We start from the raw sequence: 23,142 nt of genomic DNA, 5'->3' as shown, positions 1-23,142 counted from the left end.
GACATTCTAGCTCGCTTAAAGCCCAAAGACAAACCGTACATTACGCGAGCTAATGACGATTGGTACATACCTCGCTCCCGCACTAATTATGGTCGCCAAATGCTTCGAGTTCTGGTTCCCCAAATGCTTAAGAGTACATATAACTCCTGTGGTGCTTAAATGACCGTCTTAAAGAATTTGATTGGATGCATTTGCTGTTTTTTTGTTGTATTTGTTCTGTTCATTAATAAGCCTGTATAGTGGTCCTATGCAATTATTAACCTCTGCTGCACGCAGATAGCACATGATGTTTTTTACTGTTTATTTGTAACTTACCCCACTGATGTAACCACCTCTGCCCTGTACAGGGGGGCACATTCCCCGTCAAGCCTCTTTTTGGCTTTTTGTATGTGCCCACCCAACATCACAATGTTAAAATAAATAAAGCTTGATTTGAAAAAAAAATTATGCTAAGAGGTACGCAGCCGATGGTATGCGCTGATGAAGGGCATCGGGACACTCAGCCAATGAGAGCTCCAAAGCCACAGAGGTAACGAAGCTCAGTGCACTGCGCAATCATTACCTTCAGTGATTTTACGATTTAAAAAAAACGTTCCCTTAAAATGAAGGAAAAACGAAACGCTATACTGGAGGAGCTATGCGTATGAAAGCGAACTTCAGCGCTTGTGGAGCGATAATCCGCTCGCGGAGGTATTTTCAAATACAGCTAATAGAATTACTTCGTGTTGGTATAGAGCAGCAATGGGGATAAAGGACATTCCTGACGCAATGATCACGCAGCTTTGATTCCGTTTTCAAACTTTTCGTTCTGAATAAAATGCTTAGTACAAACAGTGGAACCGACCGAGTGCTTAACGGGGAGCTAGACATCGGCCATATTTGTGGATTTCTTTCAATATTTGTATGAGGAACTTGCTCCTCGATAGAGTACTTGTTCGTTGTGGCGTTGTGGACAACACTGCAAGAAAGAGGAACTGACATGAATGTCATTTTCCTTCGTACCCAACTTTACGTTCTCCCTCACCCCTATAACTCCTTTCTCTTGTGCGTCAGCTTGTGCCTGGGCCAGTGTCTGGCGCTCCGACTTCGTCGTGGACCGGTTGTTGCGCAGCGTCGGCTTGGACCAGATTACGCTGCACGACATCTGGTTCGACGTGGAGCACGCAGGCTCCGTCTCTGGATACGCCGAGTTTTACCTGCAAAATGGAACCCTGCTCAATTTGCGCCGAAGGGTGCGCACTTGCCCCATATACACTGTGATTAAAAAATTCTGCCGCTGCATGGTGTACACCGTGGAGGAATTCGCACCCTTTAGAGTGTTTTCACAGTACCCAAACAATGGGATGAGATCATTGCAATGTAATCTTCCTGCCGATTGCTTCTCAGTGTCGCAGGTCTTGTTTGCATACAGCTGCACTAGTAGCGACTTCTTTTTAATACTCTGGTAATTTGGTGATGCGCCCGCTACGAAACGGAAGCTGGAAAGGCGATGAGTAAATTATCCGATTCCGCGGGATAATAATCAGTAGAAGTATGTTCAAATAGCATTTTTTAGATTAGGTCTAGGTTTATATGGGTTTAATGTCCCAGAGCGACTCAGGCTATGAGGGACGCCGTAGTGAAGGGCTCCGGAAATTTGGAGTAACTTCTGCAAAAATAAAAAAAGAAAATTTACTGCTTTAAAACCACCCTCCTGGAAACGCTCTTGCACAGCACACGAAATTAGATGCGCCATAGAAGCCAAAGAAAACAGCTAAAATCGTCGTTGAAGTGATAGAGATTAACAGGCAGACACGCCAGGGCCGTACTCCCCTTAGCTGCGTATTGTGCGCCGGCATTCTTCGCTTTTATACACCCAATTTAGACCACTCGCCACAATTCAGTAGTTATTCGCTGTTGTGCTATGTCAATTTAATTTCGAATTTCGATGCAAGTCACTGCTTCTGCTTCAAGCACCGAACTTCAGTTATTGTTTGATGGGACCTCTAACATCAAACATAATGTTGGATGTGGAGTTGTCGTACAACTCAAAACTCGTCTGAAAAGCCTTGAAGCACCTGTGCGCCCTTACGCATTCTGACATTTTGTGGCGAGGCAAGAATCTTGCACACAAAGCCCTCACGAGGGAGGAAGCAGTCGGCTGGCGTAGGCTACAAACAAACTCCTTCCCCAACTTGTACATCTATAACAAGATGTCACCAACACAATACAGAGCAAACTGCCCCTGGTGCGGCGACACACCCACACTATACCACATCACATGGGAGTGCGAACGAAATAAAGCATTCCACCAACACGAATTCCCGAGTGCGGAGCAATGGGAGAGCCGGCTCACCAGCAGCGAGCTCGCGGCCCAAAGGGCCTTAGTGCGGCACGCTACTGATGCAGCGCGACTCAGTGGAGCCCTGGACTAGGGGCCCAACCTTGCTGAAGAGAAGCCTCAAGTCGCCGGCGCCACGAAAGACGACGGAGGCTTCGAATCCGCGAATCTCTTAAAAGATCTAAATAAAAGTTTTCTACTACTACTACTACTACTGCACATGTGCACCCTTAACAAACGTGCACGGCTGTAATAACTGTCCAAAAAAGTAAAATTAAGGGTGAGGAATGAGTCAGTGAGCAGTGATTTGCCCTTAACTGTGCATTTTTTTTTGATCGGATCGGTACAGTTACCGATCCGTGTGGTACTACTCTTCTCACTCCTCACGCACTCAGGCTTCGTACATGTATATGTACACTCTACCGGACACCTGCGTAGTTGAGTTTCCCCTTCACGTGGCGATGTGAGGAAACATTTGATGGTGCTAAAATCAGGTTTCTTGATAGATTGATGGTTCGGACTCGCATCACATTACTCGACGGCAGGAATAGAAGGTTAACTATTAATTTACACATAAATAAAGAAGAAGAAAGGAGCAAGGAGAAAAATATTTACAACATGACTGAACGTTGATTAGACGAAATCAGCCCCCTAACCGAGAGCGCTTAGACTTAAGCCCTCTGTCTCTGCGCTCGGCGGGGACAGCAGCCAATAATCAATCAGGCGACACTTCTCACCAATCGATGGTTAGGGAAGGGAAAATAAAGTTTACGTCAGCTAATCAAAGACTGGGGAAAGGATATCGACTAACCAAATATTTGGGAAAGGATAGGTTCCAAGCACACACACAAACAGAACCTCTGGCTTCCTCTACGTTCCCTTTCCGCACACGTGCATACGGGACACACGTATGCCTCGGGAACAATCACTCAGGGTTCTTTATAATAAAGAGATGAAAGCTGTCGCTGAGAGGTCAAGCACCTAGTGGCAACTACAGCCTAACCAGGGTCCTCTTCTTAGTACCCAAAGCTCAGACGACTCATTGGCGCCTCATCGCGTACGTATCGGCCAGCATACACATGCTTCCTCAAAATAAGCTGTGTACGTGAGCAGGACGAATGACTGACACATAGGGAAACGATAAGGTGCAAAAAAAGGAAACGGCCACTGGCCACAAAAATGACGACTGAAGGCATTCAAACACTGCACAAAGCTGCGCGCTGGAAAGATGTCTGTGGTAGAAAGGCAAGTCGAAGACAGAACGAGCGCTCTGGTGGCGGTGCCGTAGGCAACAATAGAGCAGCCACCGAGCCTCCGTCGTCCGTCCGCGGTTCCACCAATTTTGTAACCCTTCGACCGGGGACAGGTGCACATGTCAAAGTAGCCACCTCACGCCGCAAACCTGTGCTGGAGTCTGAATGGCGCATCAGAAAGTACAGCGAACTTCACATACGTCATACAGTTTTATTAGAGTTTACTGTTTAACTATTGCAGCTCTAACTGAAGAGCATCTCGCTTCGGAGCATCTCGCTGAAGGGCTTATGAAAATATACCAGATGCACCCGTGTTACCTTTGAACTGAGGCGTCTGCTGTTGGCGTCGGCCCCCTTTACAGTGAGCGAAAAATTCCCCCAAAATCACAGACGAGCGACCTGCCACCTAAGGGGCAGGTGGAGCACCTAGGCAACGTGACCGTGTTGCTACGTCACAACCTACCCACTAGATTTTCGGCAACCTGCCCACCGTCGCAGGTGTCAGTTAAATTAATGATTGGTCGCTAAATTGTGTTCGGCAAGTGCAACGTGGGTCGCACACCACATCTGCCATCGCAGGTCAGTGGCGCACCGCTGCACCACTGTGCCAGGAGTGGCACGGGGAATCCCAGGCATGTGTGCGTGTAAAGTAAAGAATGACCAATTCCGCATATATGGGCGTTAACCTATTACCGCTATCGCGTCATACACTTAGCTTACTCCCCTGCAACTTTTCAGCATTAAAATTTTGCTGCGGGAAGCAAGAGTTGGCAGTGAGATTCACCGTGTTCGCGCAGGAACTTTCCATTCTTTGCAGTTTCCAGAAAAGTGCAAGTTTAAAATATCACCTTTAAGTTACGTTCTTTTCTCTGTTGCCGGACAACAGATGAAGGTACCTGCTAATGGCCGAGAAAGCATGGCATGTCAGGAACACCTGTTGTAGCTTTACTTAAGGGGTAGCATAACCGTTGACAGTGACGCATTTCATTCGGATGGTACGAAAGCCTTTATGCCAGGCTTCAGCATTATTTTTCAGTTTGAACTGTGCAAAGTTTGTGGTTTACTCGGAGAAAACGCGTCCAAAAATCTTCAAGTATACAACAGACCTATGAGTTTTCGTCTTCTATAATATGCAGGCAGTGTGTGAAAAGAAAAAAAAAACATTGTCTTACAAGATAACGGGCATCGCAAGATGCAGCAGCGCTGAATCCATCCAGCTTTAAGCAGGCAGTCAAGTTAACCAGTCCAGGTACAAACCCTAGCTGTACAAGTTTCTTAGTTTTGAAAATTACTTATTCATTAAACTTTTGGAGCCTTCAAATGTGCATAATTTTTATGCGCATAACCTTTTCTTTGTTCAGGTGCGGCGAAAAGGCGACTGCAACCTCTCTGGTCCCAAACCTCTCGTTGTTTTTACGACCTGCTACTTAAGCTACCACGGCCTGGTCGCTAGGTACGACGTCGAGGTGATCGCCAATGACCTGTGCGCACGCACGGTAGCTGAAGTACTCGTCGAAAACGGTGACATTTACTACAAGTTCTTTGTCTTTTCTGGTTTCTCCAACGAAGGTGGTACGTTATCCATGCATACATGTCCTATGCTCGAAGATGAATATATGCTTGCATTTTTCCGGTATATCTAGTATGAATACTCGTTATGAAGACTGGGGCCTAGCCTGATATTCTCTTTTTTTCGGGTTTTGTATTCCTTTTCTAGTTTTAAAGCGCCTTTTCGAAATCTAATGCGATGTTGAAATTTTTGACGCCAGCCACAATACATATATTGCCACAAAATATGATGTAACGGGGCTCTATTTTTCTGCATTTACCTCACTTGTAGGTTTCTATAAATACAAAAAGACGCGAAAGCAGCAGTGGTCTGTTCGAAAGTTTAATGTCGGCACTTTGAGGTTGATATTCTTGCTAAAATATAGGTGTATTTATTCGTAGTGGTGCACTATATACGAGAGCTTGATGATTCAAAAGTAGTCAAGGGTCTCCAAAATGCGGACCACTACGGGGGTTGGACATCGACCCCGGTGGAGCTTGACACATCAGGCTGAGCTGCTTCAGGCAGTCTTAACCAGCACGAGCGAGCAGCCCAACACGCTTCTAATCACATACATGAAAAGCAGACGAATGTCACGCCAACACGCTCATAACCTTGTGTAGATCGATTCAAATGGTGTGGCTAAGAGCATACAATATAATGTTATACGCTGAGCCTGAAGATAATTTCCAGCTTTCACTTACTGTCGCGCGAAGCTAAACAGCAGTTTTTAATTACCAGATTTACAGAATAGGAACAAAGTTTCTGATCCTGCCTTTGTGAGCTGAAGGACGAGCAAACATCATCATCATCAGCCTACCTACGACCACCTCGGGACAAAGATTTTCTTATAGGTCAGCGATTAACCTCGTCCTCTCCTAGCTGCAGCTGCATTACTATAACAAACTTGCTAAGCTCGTTCTCTCATCAGAACTGTGCCGCCTATTCCCAAATTTTTCCTTCTCTTTGAGTCCGCTCCATTACCCTAAATGACCATCGGATAACAATTTATCTTTCCATCGCATTACATGCCCTGCCCAAGCCCATTTTGTCTTCTTGATATCGGCCTGGATGTCATTAGCTAACCTCTCTTCTCTCTCCCATTCTCCGCTCTTCCTGTCTGTAAATGTTACATCTACTGCTTCGTTTAATATATCTCGCCGAGCTATCAATTTCTTTACAAGCCTTTCAGTTAGCCTGCAAGTTTCTGACGCCCTTCCAGAAGAACTTCCAGGACACAACTATTATACACTTTCGATTTGAGGAATTCGGAGAAGCTGCTCTTCCTTACTAGACAGTGCCAGACAGCCAAACACATTATATCCCCTTCTTTTGGTCCTAGCTATTGCACCCGTGAGGTAAGAATCTGCCATGACTGCTTGTCTTCAGCACAGGTTTCCTTACCGCATCCAATCAGTCGCTCCCTATAGTAAACATCTGTGCTTATCCCATACTGTTGGACATTACCAAAAGGGTATTCATATACATATTGAGACCCACTGCTCTGCTTGTTCTCTTTAATTCCTCGAACATGCTGTGCAATCCGTTCTTTGGAGAGATTTAGCAGGCTAAAATATTAAGTAAATCATACATTGCTCTACTATTATCGATAACCTTGGGGTCATTACTGGGCAGCCCTAAATACCATTTACAGTGCCTTGACGCATAGAGAGCCGCAACAGCTGCGTCAGTGACAAAGCATGACTCAGGCCGAATACATTACTGCACTAGAGTTTGCGAGCTTAGTAACCTTCAGCGCTTTTGTCCTTGGAACAGGCTTTCCGTCTTCTGTCGCTGTTATGTCTACGCTTTTTCTGTTGCATTTTTCTGTTCCATTTCTCCCTCACTCCTCTGGCTTTCCCAACTCTCGGATTCAGTCACGTGAACCCGCGCACTGTCTGGGTTTGTTTGTCCGGCAACAACGGCTGGTGCAGTTACCAAAAAAAAAAGAACATACACTTGACACGGCGCAATTCTCCAATACCGCATATGATCTACTCTTTTCAGCCTTCCGACAAAGGAATATTATGCATTCCGCTTGCTCAACACCCACCATTACTGTTGCACTCTCTCAGCTACTAAAAGCAAGAGCTTTCTCCTCCAAGTCAGAGGTTCTAAGATTCCACGTGGTATACATAGATATGATCGTACCCTCCGGCCAGGTTATGGAGGCCAGGATGTTTCTGGAAGCAAAGTCATATTGCAGGCATGCCCTAAATCAGCTGACATTGTTAAAAAAACAGCGGCAATATTGCCGCCTAGTATATCCAGGTGACGCATACAGCTGACGACGACGGAGTAGCGGTCGCGCTGTCAGGGATCGGTCGCCATTGCTGCCTCAGCTTGCCTGGCTTTGTCTGCCTCCCTTCCTGCCTGGTATTAAAGCACCCATCGTCAACAAGTACGTAGCAATCTGGTGGGTGTGCGGGGTACCCGTTAGCCCATGCAAGAGACCCCTTAAGGCAGCCGTCGCGCCAGCCCTGTACCGCTTCACACCCCGGTACATCGCTTCAGTCGGAGGAACCAGGGACTGCCTCCGGAGGTTGAACCACTAGAGAGCGGCGCCATGACGACAGCCACTCCTCATCCTCTGCAAATCGCCGCTGCCACGCCATCCCACTACACCTGGCAGACCTCGCGGGTTCCCTAGACGTTCCGTAGGCAACTTTTTGAGGATGTGGAAGACTCGCTCCTTAACTTTGAACGCTTATCTACATTTAACCAGTGGGACGACGCAGCCAGACTAGTAAATATTTACTTTAGCCACGAGGATGCGGCTCGCACTTGGTTCGAAAACAGAGAAGACGTTTTAACCTCGTGGCGAGAGTTCCGTCATCGGGTGCTGGAGGTCTACATCAGTGTAGATCATCGCGAACCAGCTGAGCGTGCACTACAATCCCGCATCCAGCTGCCCAACGAAAGCGTTCAGATGTGCGCTGAGGAAATGACACTCCTCTTCAGGAAAGCTGATCCGGCCATACCCGAAAAAAGAAACTCCGGTATTTGATACGTGCCGTCCAAGAAGAGTTGTTCGCAGGTCTCGTGCGTAGCTACCATCAACCGTCGCTGCATTCCTTGCCGAGGCCTCAACGATTGAAAAGGTCCTTCAGCAACGTTCTGTGACTTACAACCAGCCCGTGCAAGCTGCTGCAGTCACCGAATCGTTTGCAACCACCGGGAGCCACCCTGACGATTTGCGAGAACTGATTCGCACCATCGTGCGTGAAGAGATTCTCAAATTTTGCAGCCTTTCGCAGCCTGCGCTGGGTTCGATTTCTGCTCTTGTTCGCGAGGAGGTGCAACAGGCGTTCAGTGGACCGACCATCGAAATATCACCTCTACCAGGAGACTACAACCGCCCGACCTATGCCGAAGTTCCGACGCGCCCGGCTGCCGCTTCGCCACCACCGTTTCCAGTAACGCCTCCTGTACCGCTGTCCTCAGTGCCACCAGTGCAGTATTTCGACGATCGCCGAGCGCCCTTGCGTAAGGCCGATGTCTGGCCCACAGCTGACAACCGGCCACTTTGCTTTCACTGCGGAGAACCAGGCCATTTCTGCTGCCATTGCTCTTATCGGCGCCGCGGTCTGCAGGGCTTTCAAGCCGATTCGCCCAAACCCCGGTTAGGCCACCGGCCTCTGCCATTGAAGACTTCCTTGCGGAACAGAGAATTCCATCCCGCGCGCCGCATCAGTCGCGCTCATCTTCCCCGAGGCGCTCATGCCCGAACCCCCCCCCCCCCCCCAACTCCACGCGAGCGGCAGAGGGTTGCTCGCCCAGCCCTCGCCGGGAACGCTGAGACTAGCGACCTTCGTCGCTAGTCTGAGACCTCCCGTCGCTGCCGGTGCGCTCCGACCGTGAACAGACGACACCGTCATACGACCTAGACAGCCACGTTTCTTTGCACATATCTGTTCTTCTCGACGGTCACAGAGCCAATGCGTTAGTGGACACCGGGGCCGACTATTCAATACTGAGTGGCAAATTGGCCACTTTTCTGAAAAAAGTGCTTACTCCCTGTCCTGTAGTGCATCTTCGTACTGCCGTTGGCCACCTTGTCACCGCAAAGGGTATTTGCACGGCTAGCGTTCAGATTCACGGATCTACGTTCGTCGTCAGTTGTGTCGTTCTGGGCAGTTGCTCCCGAGATCTCATAATCGGCATTGACTTTCTGCGGGAGTATGGTGTCGTCATCGACCTCCGCCAACAAATCATCACCTTTTCTACCAGTAACGCTACCCACCTCGCCAGCTCTTGCTACCGCAGTACCGGCACCTTTTTCCAGGAACTGCTGTCCCTTCTGCCGAACCTGTTGTCGATATTGCTGTTTGTTTTGCGTCCGCGTCAGCCGGCACTGACGAACCCTCCCCTGAAAACGTCGACATAAACTGTCACCTGTCCCGGGAACAACGACTGGCTTTGGAGCAACTGCTGCTAGAAATCGAGCCGTGCTTCGCTACCTCCTCGAACGTTCGTCAAATACCCATCACGCACCACCTCATCAACACCTATGACGACGCTCGCCCTATACGACAGCAGCCAGCGCGTGCTTCTGCTAAAGAACAGGCAGTTATCCAAACTCAGGTTCAGGAAATGCTTGAAGATGGCGTTGTTCAACCATCCAAAAACCCGTGGTCTTTCCCTGTAGTCCTTGTTAGGAAGGACGGCACTCTCCGGTTTTGTGTTGAGTATCGCAAACTGAACAGTGTGACTAAAAAGGAAGTCTACCCGTTCCCGCGCATTGACGACTCGCTGGATAGATTACGGCGCGCTAAGTACTTCTCATCCATTGACTTGACGAGCGGCTATTGGCAAATTGAAGTAGCGAACGGGACAGCAAAAAAAACGATTTTTTGACTCCAGGTGGCCTGTATGAATTCAAAGTGTTTCCTTTTGGCTGTGCTCCACCCCGGCTACGTTTCAACGGATGATCGACACCGTCCTCAACGGCCTGAAGTGGCAATGCTGTGTAGTTTACTTGGACGACGTCGTCGTTATTTCGGAAACGTTTGATCAACATCTCCAGCGCCTATAGGCTGTCCTCGAAGCCATCCGCTCGGCTGACCCTACCCTAAAGCACCAGAAGTGCCATTTCGGTTACGAAGTGCTCAAATTTCTGGGTAACGTTGTGAGCGCTGAAGGAGTGCAGGCGGACCCCAAAAAGACTACCGCTGTCACACGTTTTCTGTTCCTACCGATAAGAAACGCATCCTGGGTCTCTGCGCGTATTATCAGCGCTTTATTGCTTGCCACGATTGCCGAGCCATTGACGGGCCTCACCAGGAATACCCCCTCCTTCATCTGGACCACTGAGCAACAGACAGCTTTCTTTACGCTCCGCCAGAGGCTACAAACATCTCCCGTTCTTGCGCACTTCGACGAAGAGGCCGATACCGAGGTTCACACCGACGCCAGCAACATCGGTCTTGGCGCTGTCCTTGTTGAACACCAAGACGGCCTTGAAAGGGTGCCGCCTATGCTAGCCCCGCTCTCCCCCGCGCCGAGAGCAATTACTGTACGTTTGAAAAAGAATGCATTGCAGTCCTGTGGGCCACCATGAAATTTTGCCCTCATTTATGCGGCCGCCCATTCAAAGTCGTAACCGATCACCACTGCCTATGCTGGCTGGCAAATTTGTGAGAGCCATCTGGACGCCTGGTACGCTGGAGCTTACGGCTCCAGGAATTTGACATAACTATTGTCTACAAGTCTGACCGCAGACACGAAGACGGCGACACAGCGTCGCGTGCACCAGTCGATCCTAGCGACGCAGCACCGGATGACGACAGAGGCTTCCTCGGTACTCTCACCGTCTCCGACCTTATCACCCTGCAGCTGGCGGACGTGGACCTTCGTCCTCTCATTGACACCCTTGAAGGTAGCGATACGGTTATACCTCGCCACCTCTCTGGAACGTCTTGGCTCCTTCTGTTTGCGGCAAGGTCTCTTGTACAAGAAGAATTCGAGAGGCAACGATAGACCTTATCTTCTCGTAATTCCAGACAATCTTCGAGCTGACATTCTTTTCACCTGCCACGACGAGCCCACGTCTGGCCACTTGGGCTTTTCACGAACGCTCGCCAGAGTGCGGAACATGTACTGGCCTCGACTTTCTGCTGCTTTCAAACGCTACGTTAAAAGCTGCCGAGCTCGCCAGCGCCGGAAGACGCCACCGCTTAAGCCGGCGAGGCCTCTCAAGCCCTTTACAGCCCCTCGCGCTCCGTTCGACCAAATCGGCGTGGACCTCCTCGGCCCTTTCCCTTTGTTGCAGAGCGGCAATAAGTGGATCATAGTTGCTACCTACTATTTGACTCGCTACGCCGAGAGCAAAGCGATCCCTCGCGGCACAGTTTCCGAAGTCGCGGAGTTTTTCATGCACAACATCGTCTTGCGACAAGGCACCCCTTCGCACGTGATTATCGACAGAGGAACGGCGTTTATAGCGCAGCTAATCGACCACATCTTTCGGCTGAGCGGCACAACGCGCCGCAAGACCACAGCCTACTATCAGCAGAGCATTGGCTTGACCGAACGATTGAACAGGACCCTTGCGGACATGCTTTCCATGTACGTAGATGGCCAACACAAAACGTGAGATGCGGTCCTGCCGTATGCCTCCTTCGCCTACAGCATCGCGCTGCAGGAAACTACGCGCTTCACCCCATTTCGCCTTGTGTACGGACGTCAAGTGCAGAGCATGCTTGATGCCATGCTCCCGTGCCAAGAGGATGACCAACTCGCCCCAGACGACCAAAAATATGCCTAACGTGCTGAAGAAGCCAGTCAGCTGGCCCGCGTGCATATCGGGCAACAGCAGAGCACCGATGCGCACCGCTACAACCTCCGCCACGGACAGGTTGACTACAAACCCGGTGACTAAGTCTGGGTGTGGACTCGTGTCCGTCGCCAAGGCTTGTCGGAGAAACTCCTTTGTAATAACGGAGTAATTACTCATTGACATCCACCCGAGCGCAGCCAACGGTTACAGAGGAAAGCTAACAGCTTTCTCAAAAACTTCGTAGTTAAAGAAAAATTCGTCGTGGTCCGGGATTCAAACAGTTCCCACTTCGAGCTATTGATCAATTCGCTCCCGCCCTACCATAAGCTTGCCGTCCCGGTTAGCTCAATTGGTAGAGCGACTGCTCCGGTAAAGCGGTGGTCCCGGGTTCGAATCCCGGACCAAGACGAATTTTTCTTTAACTACGAAGTTTCTGAGAAATTGTAGAAAGGAGTCGTCTAGACTCAGTGTCTTCGTTCGTTGTGTCGGGCGCCATCTTTCTTTTCAGGTGGTCGCATGGGAGCGCGTACTCGGAGAAGCACCACTGTAGCAGAACCCCGCACTGCCTTTGGGAATGGCTTAAGTGAAGACGGCTGTGGCAGGAACACGCAGAGGGGGGGATCCGGCTTGGCTATTTTTGGGAATGAAACGTGGGTTTAGCCATAGCATTACGATGCTTCTCGCGGCAAAACTCGAAGAAATGCTCTCATATTTTCCATACCAGCCTAACACTTGCGCTAAGTTATTTGAGAAAGCAAAAAGTGCAGCATTAATATCATTTCAACTGTGCGCATAGGAGAACATCACGGTGCAGCTGCCGATTCGAAGGCAATATTCATGTTTTCGGCAAAACAGTAGCGAAGCTAAATAAGAATCCTCCTATTCTCAGCATTCCAGCCTTGCATGATGCCTGCTTCAAGTACAATGCCTTCAGCGCTAACAAGAAATGTTTTAAGAGGAATACTCTTTCCCGGGAAAAGGAACAATGGCTGTGCTTTTTTTATGCGAACCATATTACAATAGGTAACCCAAGCCCTTCGTCACGGTTACACGCCGTGCACACCACGTGACACAATGACGTCACGACAGATGAGAGACGGGGCTCCAACTCGTGCCGTCGCTGCGGTTGCACGCCGTGCAGACCACGTGGTATGGTTACGTCACACCACGTGACACAATGACGTCACTACAGATGAGAGACGGGGCTCCAACTTGTGCCGTCGGTGCGGTTACACGCCGTGCAGACCACGTGGTATGGTGACGTCACACCTCGTGACACAATGACGTCACGACAGATGAGAGACGGGGCTCCAACTTGTGCCGTCGCTGCGGTTGCACGCCGTGCAGACCACGTGGTATGGTGACGTCACACCACGTGACACAATGACGTCACGACAGATGAGAGACGGGAGCAAAATGGTGGTTTGAGCTAGTTGGTACATCTTTAAAATTTCACCAGCGCTGCGACTAGGAACAAGAAACAGAGAAGGAAGACAAGGACAGTCGCTACTAACAACTGAAAGTTTATTTGAAAAAACACAGATTATATGCTCACAACTGACAACCCAAAGCGCCTGCGCTTCCCGCAAAAAGCACGCAAAAGAAAGTTAAGAATCTAGATACAAAATTTCACATTCATGTAAGTTTACAGATGGTGTGCTAACGCACGTGTCGCTGTTCTTGTGAATGTGATAGGCTTCACACAACTCCCTAGTCAGGTGATGTGGATGTCTGAATTTAATCTTTGCCCTGTTAAGCAGTGGAAAGCATGCTTTTTTATTAGACACACCGGGTTTGTTCAGATGACAATCTCTGTAATGAAGGGACAGATTTGATGAAGGAGCACCATTCAAAGAGGTTTTATGCTGACGTAAGCGTGTATTTATGCATTTCCCGCCTTGCCCAATGTAATTCTTGCCGCATTTAAAAGGTATGTCATATACCACTCCCTCTGCACATGGCACAAAGGGTGATTCATGATCCACCTGGCATGCATTATTTCTTTTGCCTCTTATTTGCTTATGTTCCCGGGCTCTTTTGTCAACAATAGCACAAACCTTGCCTAGTTTATTAGGGACCGAAAAGAGCACTTTAACCCCATATCTAGTGCCAATCTGCTTAAGGCTATGGGATAACTGATGAATGTAAGGTATTACCGCATACTTCGTTCTATCATTACCGGAATTTTCCTGTGCTTCATGTCTACCAAACGACTTCATTCTACCAAACGTCTACCAAACGTCTACCAAACGTCTACCAAACGACTTACATGAATGTGAAATTTTGTATCTAGATTCTTAACTTTCTTTTGCGTGCTTTTTGCGGGAAGCGCAGGCGCTTTGGGTTGTCAGTTGTGTGCATATAATCTGTGTTTTTTCAAATAAACTTTCAGTTGTTAGTAGCGCTTGTCCTTGTCTTCCTTCTCTGTTTCTTGTTCCTAGTCGCAGCGCTGGTGAAATTTTAATGAGAGACGGGGCTCCAACTTGTGCCGTCGCTGCGGTTGCACGCCGTGCAGACCACGTGGTATAGTGACGTCACACCACGTGACACAATGACATCACGACAGATCGCCGTCACGCGCTGGGAGAGGGAGAACGATGCCATCGCACAGACGCCGGAATGTCCTCGAGGGGCATTCCCGCGCATTTCGAACGCGCGTTCACACTCGGTGAAGGTGAAACGCTCGCTCCACCGGGCAGGCGGACGCGGCTTCCGTGGCAATCCAGGCGCTCACCCAACGGGCGTCTCGGGGTTAGTCGGCGGTCCGCTGTAGCCATGCCGTTGTCTTCCCCCACGACGAACGCTTCTAGTGGTTGTATTAAAATGACCAAGTATTCAACCAAGGAAAGCCATGTATTACCAAGCCTAGCCATCAATATGCTTCGCATTTGACTGGGCTTAACTTTAGCTAAGCCTCAGCCATTTTTTTTACATGCCCATCTTAAGACTCTGTTACAACTAATCTACGCTGCGAGTAAAGGAAAGTTTAGCGGGCGCATATTTTTTTCTCTGACTCGTGCCTCAACGTGTCTTCTACGCAGAAACGAGGCTGAGCAACTTCGCACTGTCCAACGTGAGAGCAATGCTGAAGCCTCTCCGCCCGTCCATGGATCTCCCCAGCGGCGTTATTAAGCAGTTTGAGGGAAACGTTGTCTCCCAAACAGTGATAGATATTGCTCGCGCCCTCAGCACAACCTACAAATGAGCATTAGCTTACAAGACGGCCACAATCAAACGAACTGATATCACTGGTTAAGCCATGACGAGATTGTACAATTGACTCGAAATTTTACAATATCTGCTTATCTGAGACATGGTTCAATAAAAAGCATCGGCTACTTCTGCGATATTGCTTGTGCTTTCAAATCCATGCCAACCGCAAGCTACAAGAGAGTTTACACAAACCTTACCACGTTTTCGTGTGCTATAGTTACATTAATGTATAAGTGAAGCCAGTATTCACATGAAACGATGTCAAGGACATATCGAAAAGATGGTTTTCAGAAATATATCCCTTGCACTGCGGCCAATAGCTTGCACCAGTGGCCTAGTGTGTCGGCTGTACTTTGAGCACTTGGAGGAAACATTTCCTCAGATATTCCATGACTACAGCGCAACGAACGGGGCAAGAAGAAGGACACAGGCAGAGACACAACAGAGCGCTTTGTTGTGTTTCTGCCTGTGTCCTTCTTGTCCCGTTCGTTGCGCTGTAGTCATAGAATATCGGAACCAACTCACCCAGCAACTTACCTTGTCAAATTTCCTCACAACACTCTCTATAATTTAGATGGCGCTAGCCCGTGGTTGTTAACTTTTTCTGGATATTTGGGGTGTACTGTATCCCGCAGTAGAAACCGACTGGAAGGGCAACATCTATACTCTAGCAATGATTTCCCACACAAGCTTCCGAAATGTGGAGACCCCGAGAAGGGACCTATGTTCTCTCTGCACCGAGACGCAGCAATACATTGACAGCTGCGGCATACACGTCACCCAGAGGTGTTCAGAGCTCAGGCTTCAGTTCCTACCAGCCTACTCAGGCATCCAACCAACAAAGAATCTTCTTCAGGTGAGTTAATAGCGGGTCTATACCATAGTAGTTATACGCCAACATGTGAACCGCTTCCACGCTTGCCTAAAATCTGCTGACGTCGTTCCCTCAAAGAAACTTCTAGAGAAGGCCTCAATATACAGGGCGTTTCACCTCAGAATTTACACAATTTTTAAAATTAAGCTTTTTGAGTTAGAAGAGCGCTTTTTTCGGCATAGCGTTGCCAACGGTGTAGTACATCAGAATACAGGTGCGCTAACAGCAGGATGGTAAACTTATATTTAATAGTTAACTTTATAGCTATTACTGTTAGGCTCTCTAACTTTCGAGAAGCGTGTAGCCGACCGTAATTTATATCCATATCGCTTTTTACAATTCAGAAAACGTGGTTAACTTTGCTGCAGTGGCCTAACAAATTTTGACCATTTCGACGAGTGACGTGCACTGGAGAGGTTACTTTGCCTGCAAGCTTCTCGAAAGCGCATGCGTTTTCGCGCGATGTAGCCAAAATTGGAGGGACACAGCGGTGAGGGCATATCTCAGCGCCATGAGGGTTGGCTTAATCACACTCAAACTCACGGCCGCTCGCACTTACATTGATCTCACTCACATTCACAACCACTCACTCACATTCCCACTCACTCGCACTCGCACTCACAACCACTCACTCGCACTCGAATCCATGTCACTCCACTCTGAACCACTCACTGTAACTCACTCCCACTCATTCACACTCATGTCCACTCCCATTCACAACCACTCACTCACACTTATGACCACTCACACTCATGATCACTCGCACTCACAACCACTCACTCACATTCGCACTCTTGTCACTCACAAATACTCACCCAAATTCACACACATGATCGCTCGCACTCACTACCACTCACTCACACTGATGACCTCTCACACTCATGATCACTCGCACTCACAACCACTCACTGACACTCGCACTCATGTCACTCACACTCTCAACCACTTACTCAAACTCACACACATGGTCGCTCGCACTCACAACCACTCACTCACACTGATGACCTCTCACACTCATGATCACTCGCATTCACAACCACTTACTCACACTCGCACTCATGTCACTCACACTCTCAACCACTCACTCAAACTAGCACTCATGATCGCTCGTATACTCACAGCCACTCACTCACACTTATTACCACTGGCACTCATAACCACTCACTCACACTCACGTCCACTCACTATCATTCACTTACGCTCATGCCCACTCAAAACATTAACGTTCACTCACCCCTAGAATAGCCTGGGTCGCACAGATGTAGTGGTGAGCCGCCCGGTGCTCATTCGGTCTCTTTGGTCAATTTTCTGTTTCGATGCTCGAAGCAAGTGTTCACTTATCACGAATCTTGCCGGAACCAATGTTACGCACGTGTGTTTCCGCGCTTGCTGCTGAGGCGATAAGTGCCTGTTCAGCGTCAGCAGCTAAGATGCTTAGACACGTTTCTGAATAGTATTCCAGTAACAATAATAAGTTTTTCCTTGACAACGACGTGTGTGTGAGTATGCATGAACACCATAGAGCCAAGTGACGACTATGAATACTTTTCGCTGCGTGGGAAATCGAGAGTGTTTTTGAAACCTCGAGCGAGTTCCTCACGCAGACGAAAATGGCTGGAATGGGCCCCAAATACAGACTTTTCCTGGGTGAAAAGGATCCAAAGGGGAGTGGACGTTATCAGTCACTTTACAACTGCCTCGAGCGTTTACTTTGGGGCATAGTTAAGAGCAGGGCTGGCTTCGTTTAGCCAGGGCAGATACCCATGACTGACATATGGACATTGCAGTATGTTGTCTGGGAAGCTCATAATTCCTGCCTGAAGAAGGCTTGAGAAACCTGCGCGGTGTCCTTGCTTGAGAGCTGTGCGGGAGACCTGCATAGGCATAGGGAGTGTGCTAACACTGCACCTAGATATTCTCCTGCAGTCCGTTGCATTGTTGGTCGAGGAAACGTTGTTCGCGGAAGAATACATATGCAGAAAACTTCTAAGCCATTTTGCAATGGGTGCCCTTCTGAAACGAACGTTGCTGAGAAAAAACCCTATCGCGGAGTTTTTAAAGGAAATCCATTCGGTTCAAAGGATTCCTCACGCTCTCCAGATATCAGTGGGGGCAGAATTGCTGAAACAGGCGAGCGCAAAAAGAAGTTATTCCACTTACAATATTGAAAATGTCAAGATAAAACATAATCTCGTTCACACGCCCAGTTCACTCGCCAGTGCCGAGTATTGGGCCCTACAAATCAGAAACACGCCTTGCACACGTGCAGCGAAAGAGCGAAAGATTGCTTGCATTCTTCGACTTTGCAGGGCAGCCTGCGTTACGCGTACATGACGCAGACCAGAGCCTTTTCACAACCTTAAAAAAAACGCTTTTTTTGCACGCTGAGGAAGAGCGTGGGGTAGCTTAATCCTCAGCTCTTTGCTGTTCTATGAGAAGTTCAGTGTTCAAATATCTGAACCCTTCGACCTAATTATGAAAATTTCCTCTGTGCCCCCCTACCGCCACCCGTTTCTACCCCCGCCGCCACCCTCCTGTTCTCTTTTTGCCACATTTTTGGCTATGGTGACCGTCGCGTGTTTTTTTTTCGCTGCCTTCTCAGTATTGGTAGTTTGAACAGCAGCTTTCAATTGCAGGATACTTTTAGGCGGAACAAACAATTTTGCAAGTAGCTTCACCCTTCTTAGCTTTCAGTTGCCTGTACTTACTGCTTTTCTTTTGTAGTCTTTTCTCAACCAAAAATATAACACTACTGGCAGATATTATATTTTAGATCCCTTCCCCAAGTACAGAGCAATCAAGTTCGAACTATACGTCAAACCAATCGAAAAGGATGCGGCCAATTTGGTGGCCACCTTGAAACCACTGCCGAAAATCACCTCAACGTTTTGTGACCATCAGCACGAAACAAGCATTTCGGGAGCATATTATAACATCAAATATTATCACTTCGACTATCTCCTCAGCGTCAAAGCACCACCATGTCTGGTGATATGCATACAAGAAATAATAACCACATGCCTTATTTGCGACATAGGGCTCCTCCCAGTACATGATGGAAACGAGAACCTCTGGTGTTACCTAAAAGCGCGTTTGGTTTTCGCGTCGTTTCCGGGCTTCCGCCGCGCTTATGCAGTTCAAGAGCCGGCCCAAGTAGGTCAGGTTCATCGAGTCGGCAATGGAAGGCTCCACCGGTTCCGGATCCGGTCTAATAAAAAAATTACGACCAGAGCAGAGCTCTACAATGCACACACCCGGGCACAGAAAAAACCTACGCGTCCACTGCAGTCATCAAGGTCAAACCTTACTCTAGTTATTGCTGAGAAGCGGGCAGGCATGTCTTCAGCAGCAAAAATTGAAACTCTGCGCAGATCAGCCCGACCCGTGTAGAAGGCGTCATAAGAGACATCTACCTTTCTAGTAGTGGCAATTCGAAATTCCATCACAGGATCGGACACATCCCGTAGCGGCTCATTGCACCAGCGAAGATATTCGGCCCGTGCCAACGGTGAGCTAGTAAGGCACACATCAACGAAAGGCTGCTACTCCCACGCCAGCGGAATCCTTTGCTTTAGGCGTCCAAAGACACCGGCATGATGTCATATTGTATGCTGTCTCAAATGCGCTCGGGAGTGAATATTTGCTTGGCTCGGCTGTAAGAACGAAAAGAGCTGAGCGGATACGATCGTCGAGAAACAAAAGTGGGAAACTTGTCTGTCGTGTTCACCCGCCAATCACATCCACTCCCACTAACGTCCACTCACAGCCACTCACATCTACTCTTTGGTATGTTAAACCCTCATAAACCGTAAACCATAAAATCTGCTCATCACTCAAGTCCACTTACCTTTACTCACACTCATCTCTCCTCGCCCTCACATCCACTCACTCACACTCATGACCACTCACATTCACATGCACTCACTCGAACTCACACTCACGTCCACTCACACACGACCACTCACTCACACTCACGTCCGTGAGTGTTAGTCAGGTGATATGAGTGCACTAATGAGTGAGTGTGTCGGCCTATGGCCGAGGGTAACCGAGTTTTCGAAATTCCAAAAACTCATATTGGTATTCATTACGGCCGGCTACACGCCCCTCATTGATTAAGGAGCCTAACGGTAATTGTTAAAAAGTTAACTATTCAATATTGACCAACGAGCCTGCTAGTTAGCACGCCTTTGCTATATTCTGATATACTACACCGCTGACAGTGCTATGTCGAAAAAGCTGTCGTCTACTAAAAAAGCTTATTTTTAAAAATTGCGTAAAGCTTAGGCCAAATATTTCACAATATTTCTGAACCCAGTTACGACAGAGGAGGTTATATCAGTCGTACAAAGCCTAAATAACAGCCATAGCTGTGACATTGACGGCATTCAAGTGAGGCCAGTCAAGCTTGTTATAAGAGTTATTGCCCCTGTTCTTGCAGACATATTTAGCTTATGCATTACTACGGGCAGATTTCCTAAACAAATGCAAATAGCCAAAGTAACGGTTTTGTATAAGAAAGGAGACCGCAATGATTTAGGAAATTATAGACCAGTATCAATACTCCCAATCTTCTCGAAAGCTTTTGAAAAAGTTCTGTATACACGGTTGTCTGATTTTATTGATAAACATGACCTTTTGTCACCTAATCAATTTGGGTTTTGTAAAAATAAATCTGCCGAGTTAGCATTACTCGAACAAAAGGAATATATACTAACACAGTTTGAAAATAAGGCCTTTGTTATTGGTGTCTTCGTGGACTTCTCGAAGGCATTCGATTTAGTAAACCACAGTGTACTCCTGACAAACTTGGAGCGTTGTGGTATTCGTGGACTGGCTCAAATGATCCTGAAATCATATCTTTCGCATAGAAAACAGGCTGTAAGCATAGACAATGTGACATCTGAACTAAAACTTGTTACTTCTGGAGTTCCCCAGGGTAGTATATTGGGACCATTACTTTTTAATATGTACCTAAATGATATCTCCAACATTAACTCCGCCGCTAAATTTATTATCTACGCTGACTACATTAGCATCTTTTTTACTGGAAATGATCTTGATCTCCTTGTTCGGGAATGCAATGACACCTTGAGTGAATTACAAAAGTGGTCCGAATCCAGATACATGCGTATAAATGAGAAGAAAACAAAAGCTGTCATATTTCGTCCTAAGAACAAAGTACTTCCTTCCCCCATCGAGATTAAACTAAACTCGCGACGTATAGACATAGTTGAACAATTTAAATGCCTTGGAGTAATTTTTTCTTCCAGCATGTCTTGGGAACACCACACGGACCATATTGTCACGAAACTGGCTCAAATAACCGGAGTCATAAGTCGGCTCAGATACGTCATTCCAAGAAATGTAAATTTGCTCCTCTATAATTAACTTTTCTACTCCTATTTAAACTACTGCCATCTAGTGTGGGGCACAGCTACGGTTAGCTGTCTTCAGCGTATCTACATTTTTCAGAAAAAGTTTCTTCGTCATGTTTACAATGTCCTCTGGGACTCGCCAAGCGAAGATCTGTTTCTACAAAGTGGTGTGCTAAAAATACACAACTTGTATAAATATCGCTTGAGTGTCCGGTTTAAACTCGAAACACGTAGAAATGTAAACCACATACGTAAACTTGCTGAACTACATACCCGAGATGCAAGCTACACAACAAGGTATGCGGAGACATGGATAGTCCCGACCCCACGGTTAAACTCGGGTAGAGAACGCCTGCAGTTCACTCTTCCATCCCTGCTAAACGCGCATATATATAATAATTTTGACCTTTTCAGTTCGTCAAACAGGTCTTTGCGTGCTTTGTATGCTAGCATGTAGGATTTTTGTTTTGTGTTTTTTTTTCTTTCTTTTTTTTCTTTGCTGCCATTACCTGTGTCTACCCAATGTGAATATTGTGTCAATATTGTATAATGTTCTTTCGTTTTCTCTTGTACCTGCTCATTATTGTATACTTGTTATCACGTCTTGCAACTGCATTTTGTATTAAAAGCCTTGCTGTCAAGCTGCTGCCAAGCGAAAGGGGGCTGCGGCTTAGTCAAGCTGTCTCTCAGCTTTTTCTGCGCCTCTGCTGTCTGTATCTTTACAAGGCAGAAATAAAGAATTTGATTTGATTTGAAAGCCCTGTATATAGTATATGCGCAAAGCAGCCATGGGAAAGGCGGCATACAAACCGCGCCAGTCATTAGACTTGGATTATCCTCAACCGTCTCTCTCAGAATAAGGTTTGTTGTGTAATCAACGTACGACATTTTTGCCTGGCCCAAAACGATGGAAAGAGTTGCGCTAGGAGGGGTCAGTACTTCCGTAAAAACGTACACGGCCATCCAAAGCATTTCGTTTTGCACCTTACCTGGGTGACTAGATATGCCTTGAAATATTTACATCGTAGTCTTCCTACGAACGTCGATAACATTTTCTGCGGAGAATTTTGGGCACGAGCGATATCACCATACGGATAGCTCGCGTAAAATTTGAAATTCTCTTAATTACCATTACCGGTTGACAATGTGGTAATATTAGTTATTTTTGCTGAGTCCATTCAAACAAGCAATAATTGAAGTTCGTGCTTCAAATCTTTCGCCGTCCTGTGTTCCCGTGTTATGTGATGCATGCTCGTGAAAGGGCGCTTCCTCGCGCCTTTGGTTTTTGCGCCAATCCGGCCAAGCGTACGAACCTGAACTCTGTGCGAGATGAGGTTGGCTCACACAGGGCTTCCCCTTCAGCGACACCTGAGCGACCACGCCTGAACCGCCGTTTACAACAATGGCTCCCCGGAACTGTGCGAACCACACGTGAAATCACACCATCATCGTCATCGTCAACAGCCTGACTACGCCCACTGCAGGGTAAAGGCCTCTTCCATGTCTCTCCAACTAACCCTGTCCTTTTCCAGTTGCGGCCACCGTATCCCCACAAACTTTTTAATCTAATCCGCCCACCTAACTTTCTGCCGTCCCCTGCTACGCTTCCCTTGTCTTCGAATCCACTCCCTTACCCTTAAGGACCAGCGGTTATCTTGCCTTATTCGCATTACATGCACTGTCTAAGCCCATTTCTTCTTCCACTTGATTTCAATTAGGATGTCATTAACCCGCGTTTGTTCCCTCACCCACTCCGCCCTCTTCCGACCTCTTAACGTCA

The 23,142-nt window shown here is 47.7% G+C and overlaps 1 protein-coding gene across 1 annotated transcript in view; it reads left to right on the top strand.

Annotated features, from left to right (window-relative positions):
• The first annotated feature begins 446 nt into the window (after positions 1-446).
• The window catches only part of LOC149357087 (uncharacterized), a 277,693-nt gene continuing 254,997 nt past the window's right edge, over positions 447-23,142 (top strand). Inside the window, exons 1-2 of the mRNA XM_089576502.1 lie at positions 447-456; positions 1,054-1,232. Of these exons, the coding sequence (XP_089432628.1) occupies positions 447-456; positions 1,054-1,232 (189 nt within the window). The remainder of the gene's footprint in view (positions 457-1,053; positions 1,233-23,142) is intronic.

Source organism: Amblyomma mixtum, chromosome 3 (genome assembly GCF_055824585.1).
Source record: "Amblyomma mixtum isolate Tamu chromosome 3, ASM5582458v1, whole genome shotgun sequence".
Lineage (NCBI taxonomy): Eukaryota > Metazoa > Arthropoda > Arachnida > Ixodida > Ixodidae > Amblyomma > Amblyomma mixtum.
This window is presented reverse-complemented; position numbering and strand designations above follow the sequence as displayed.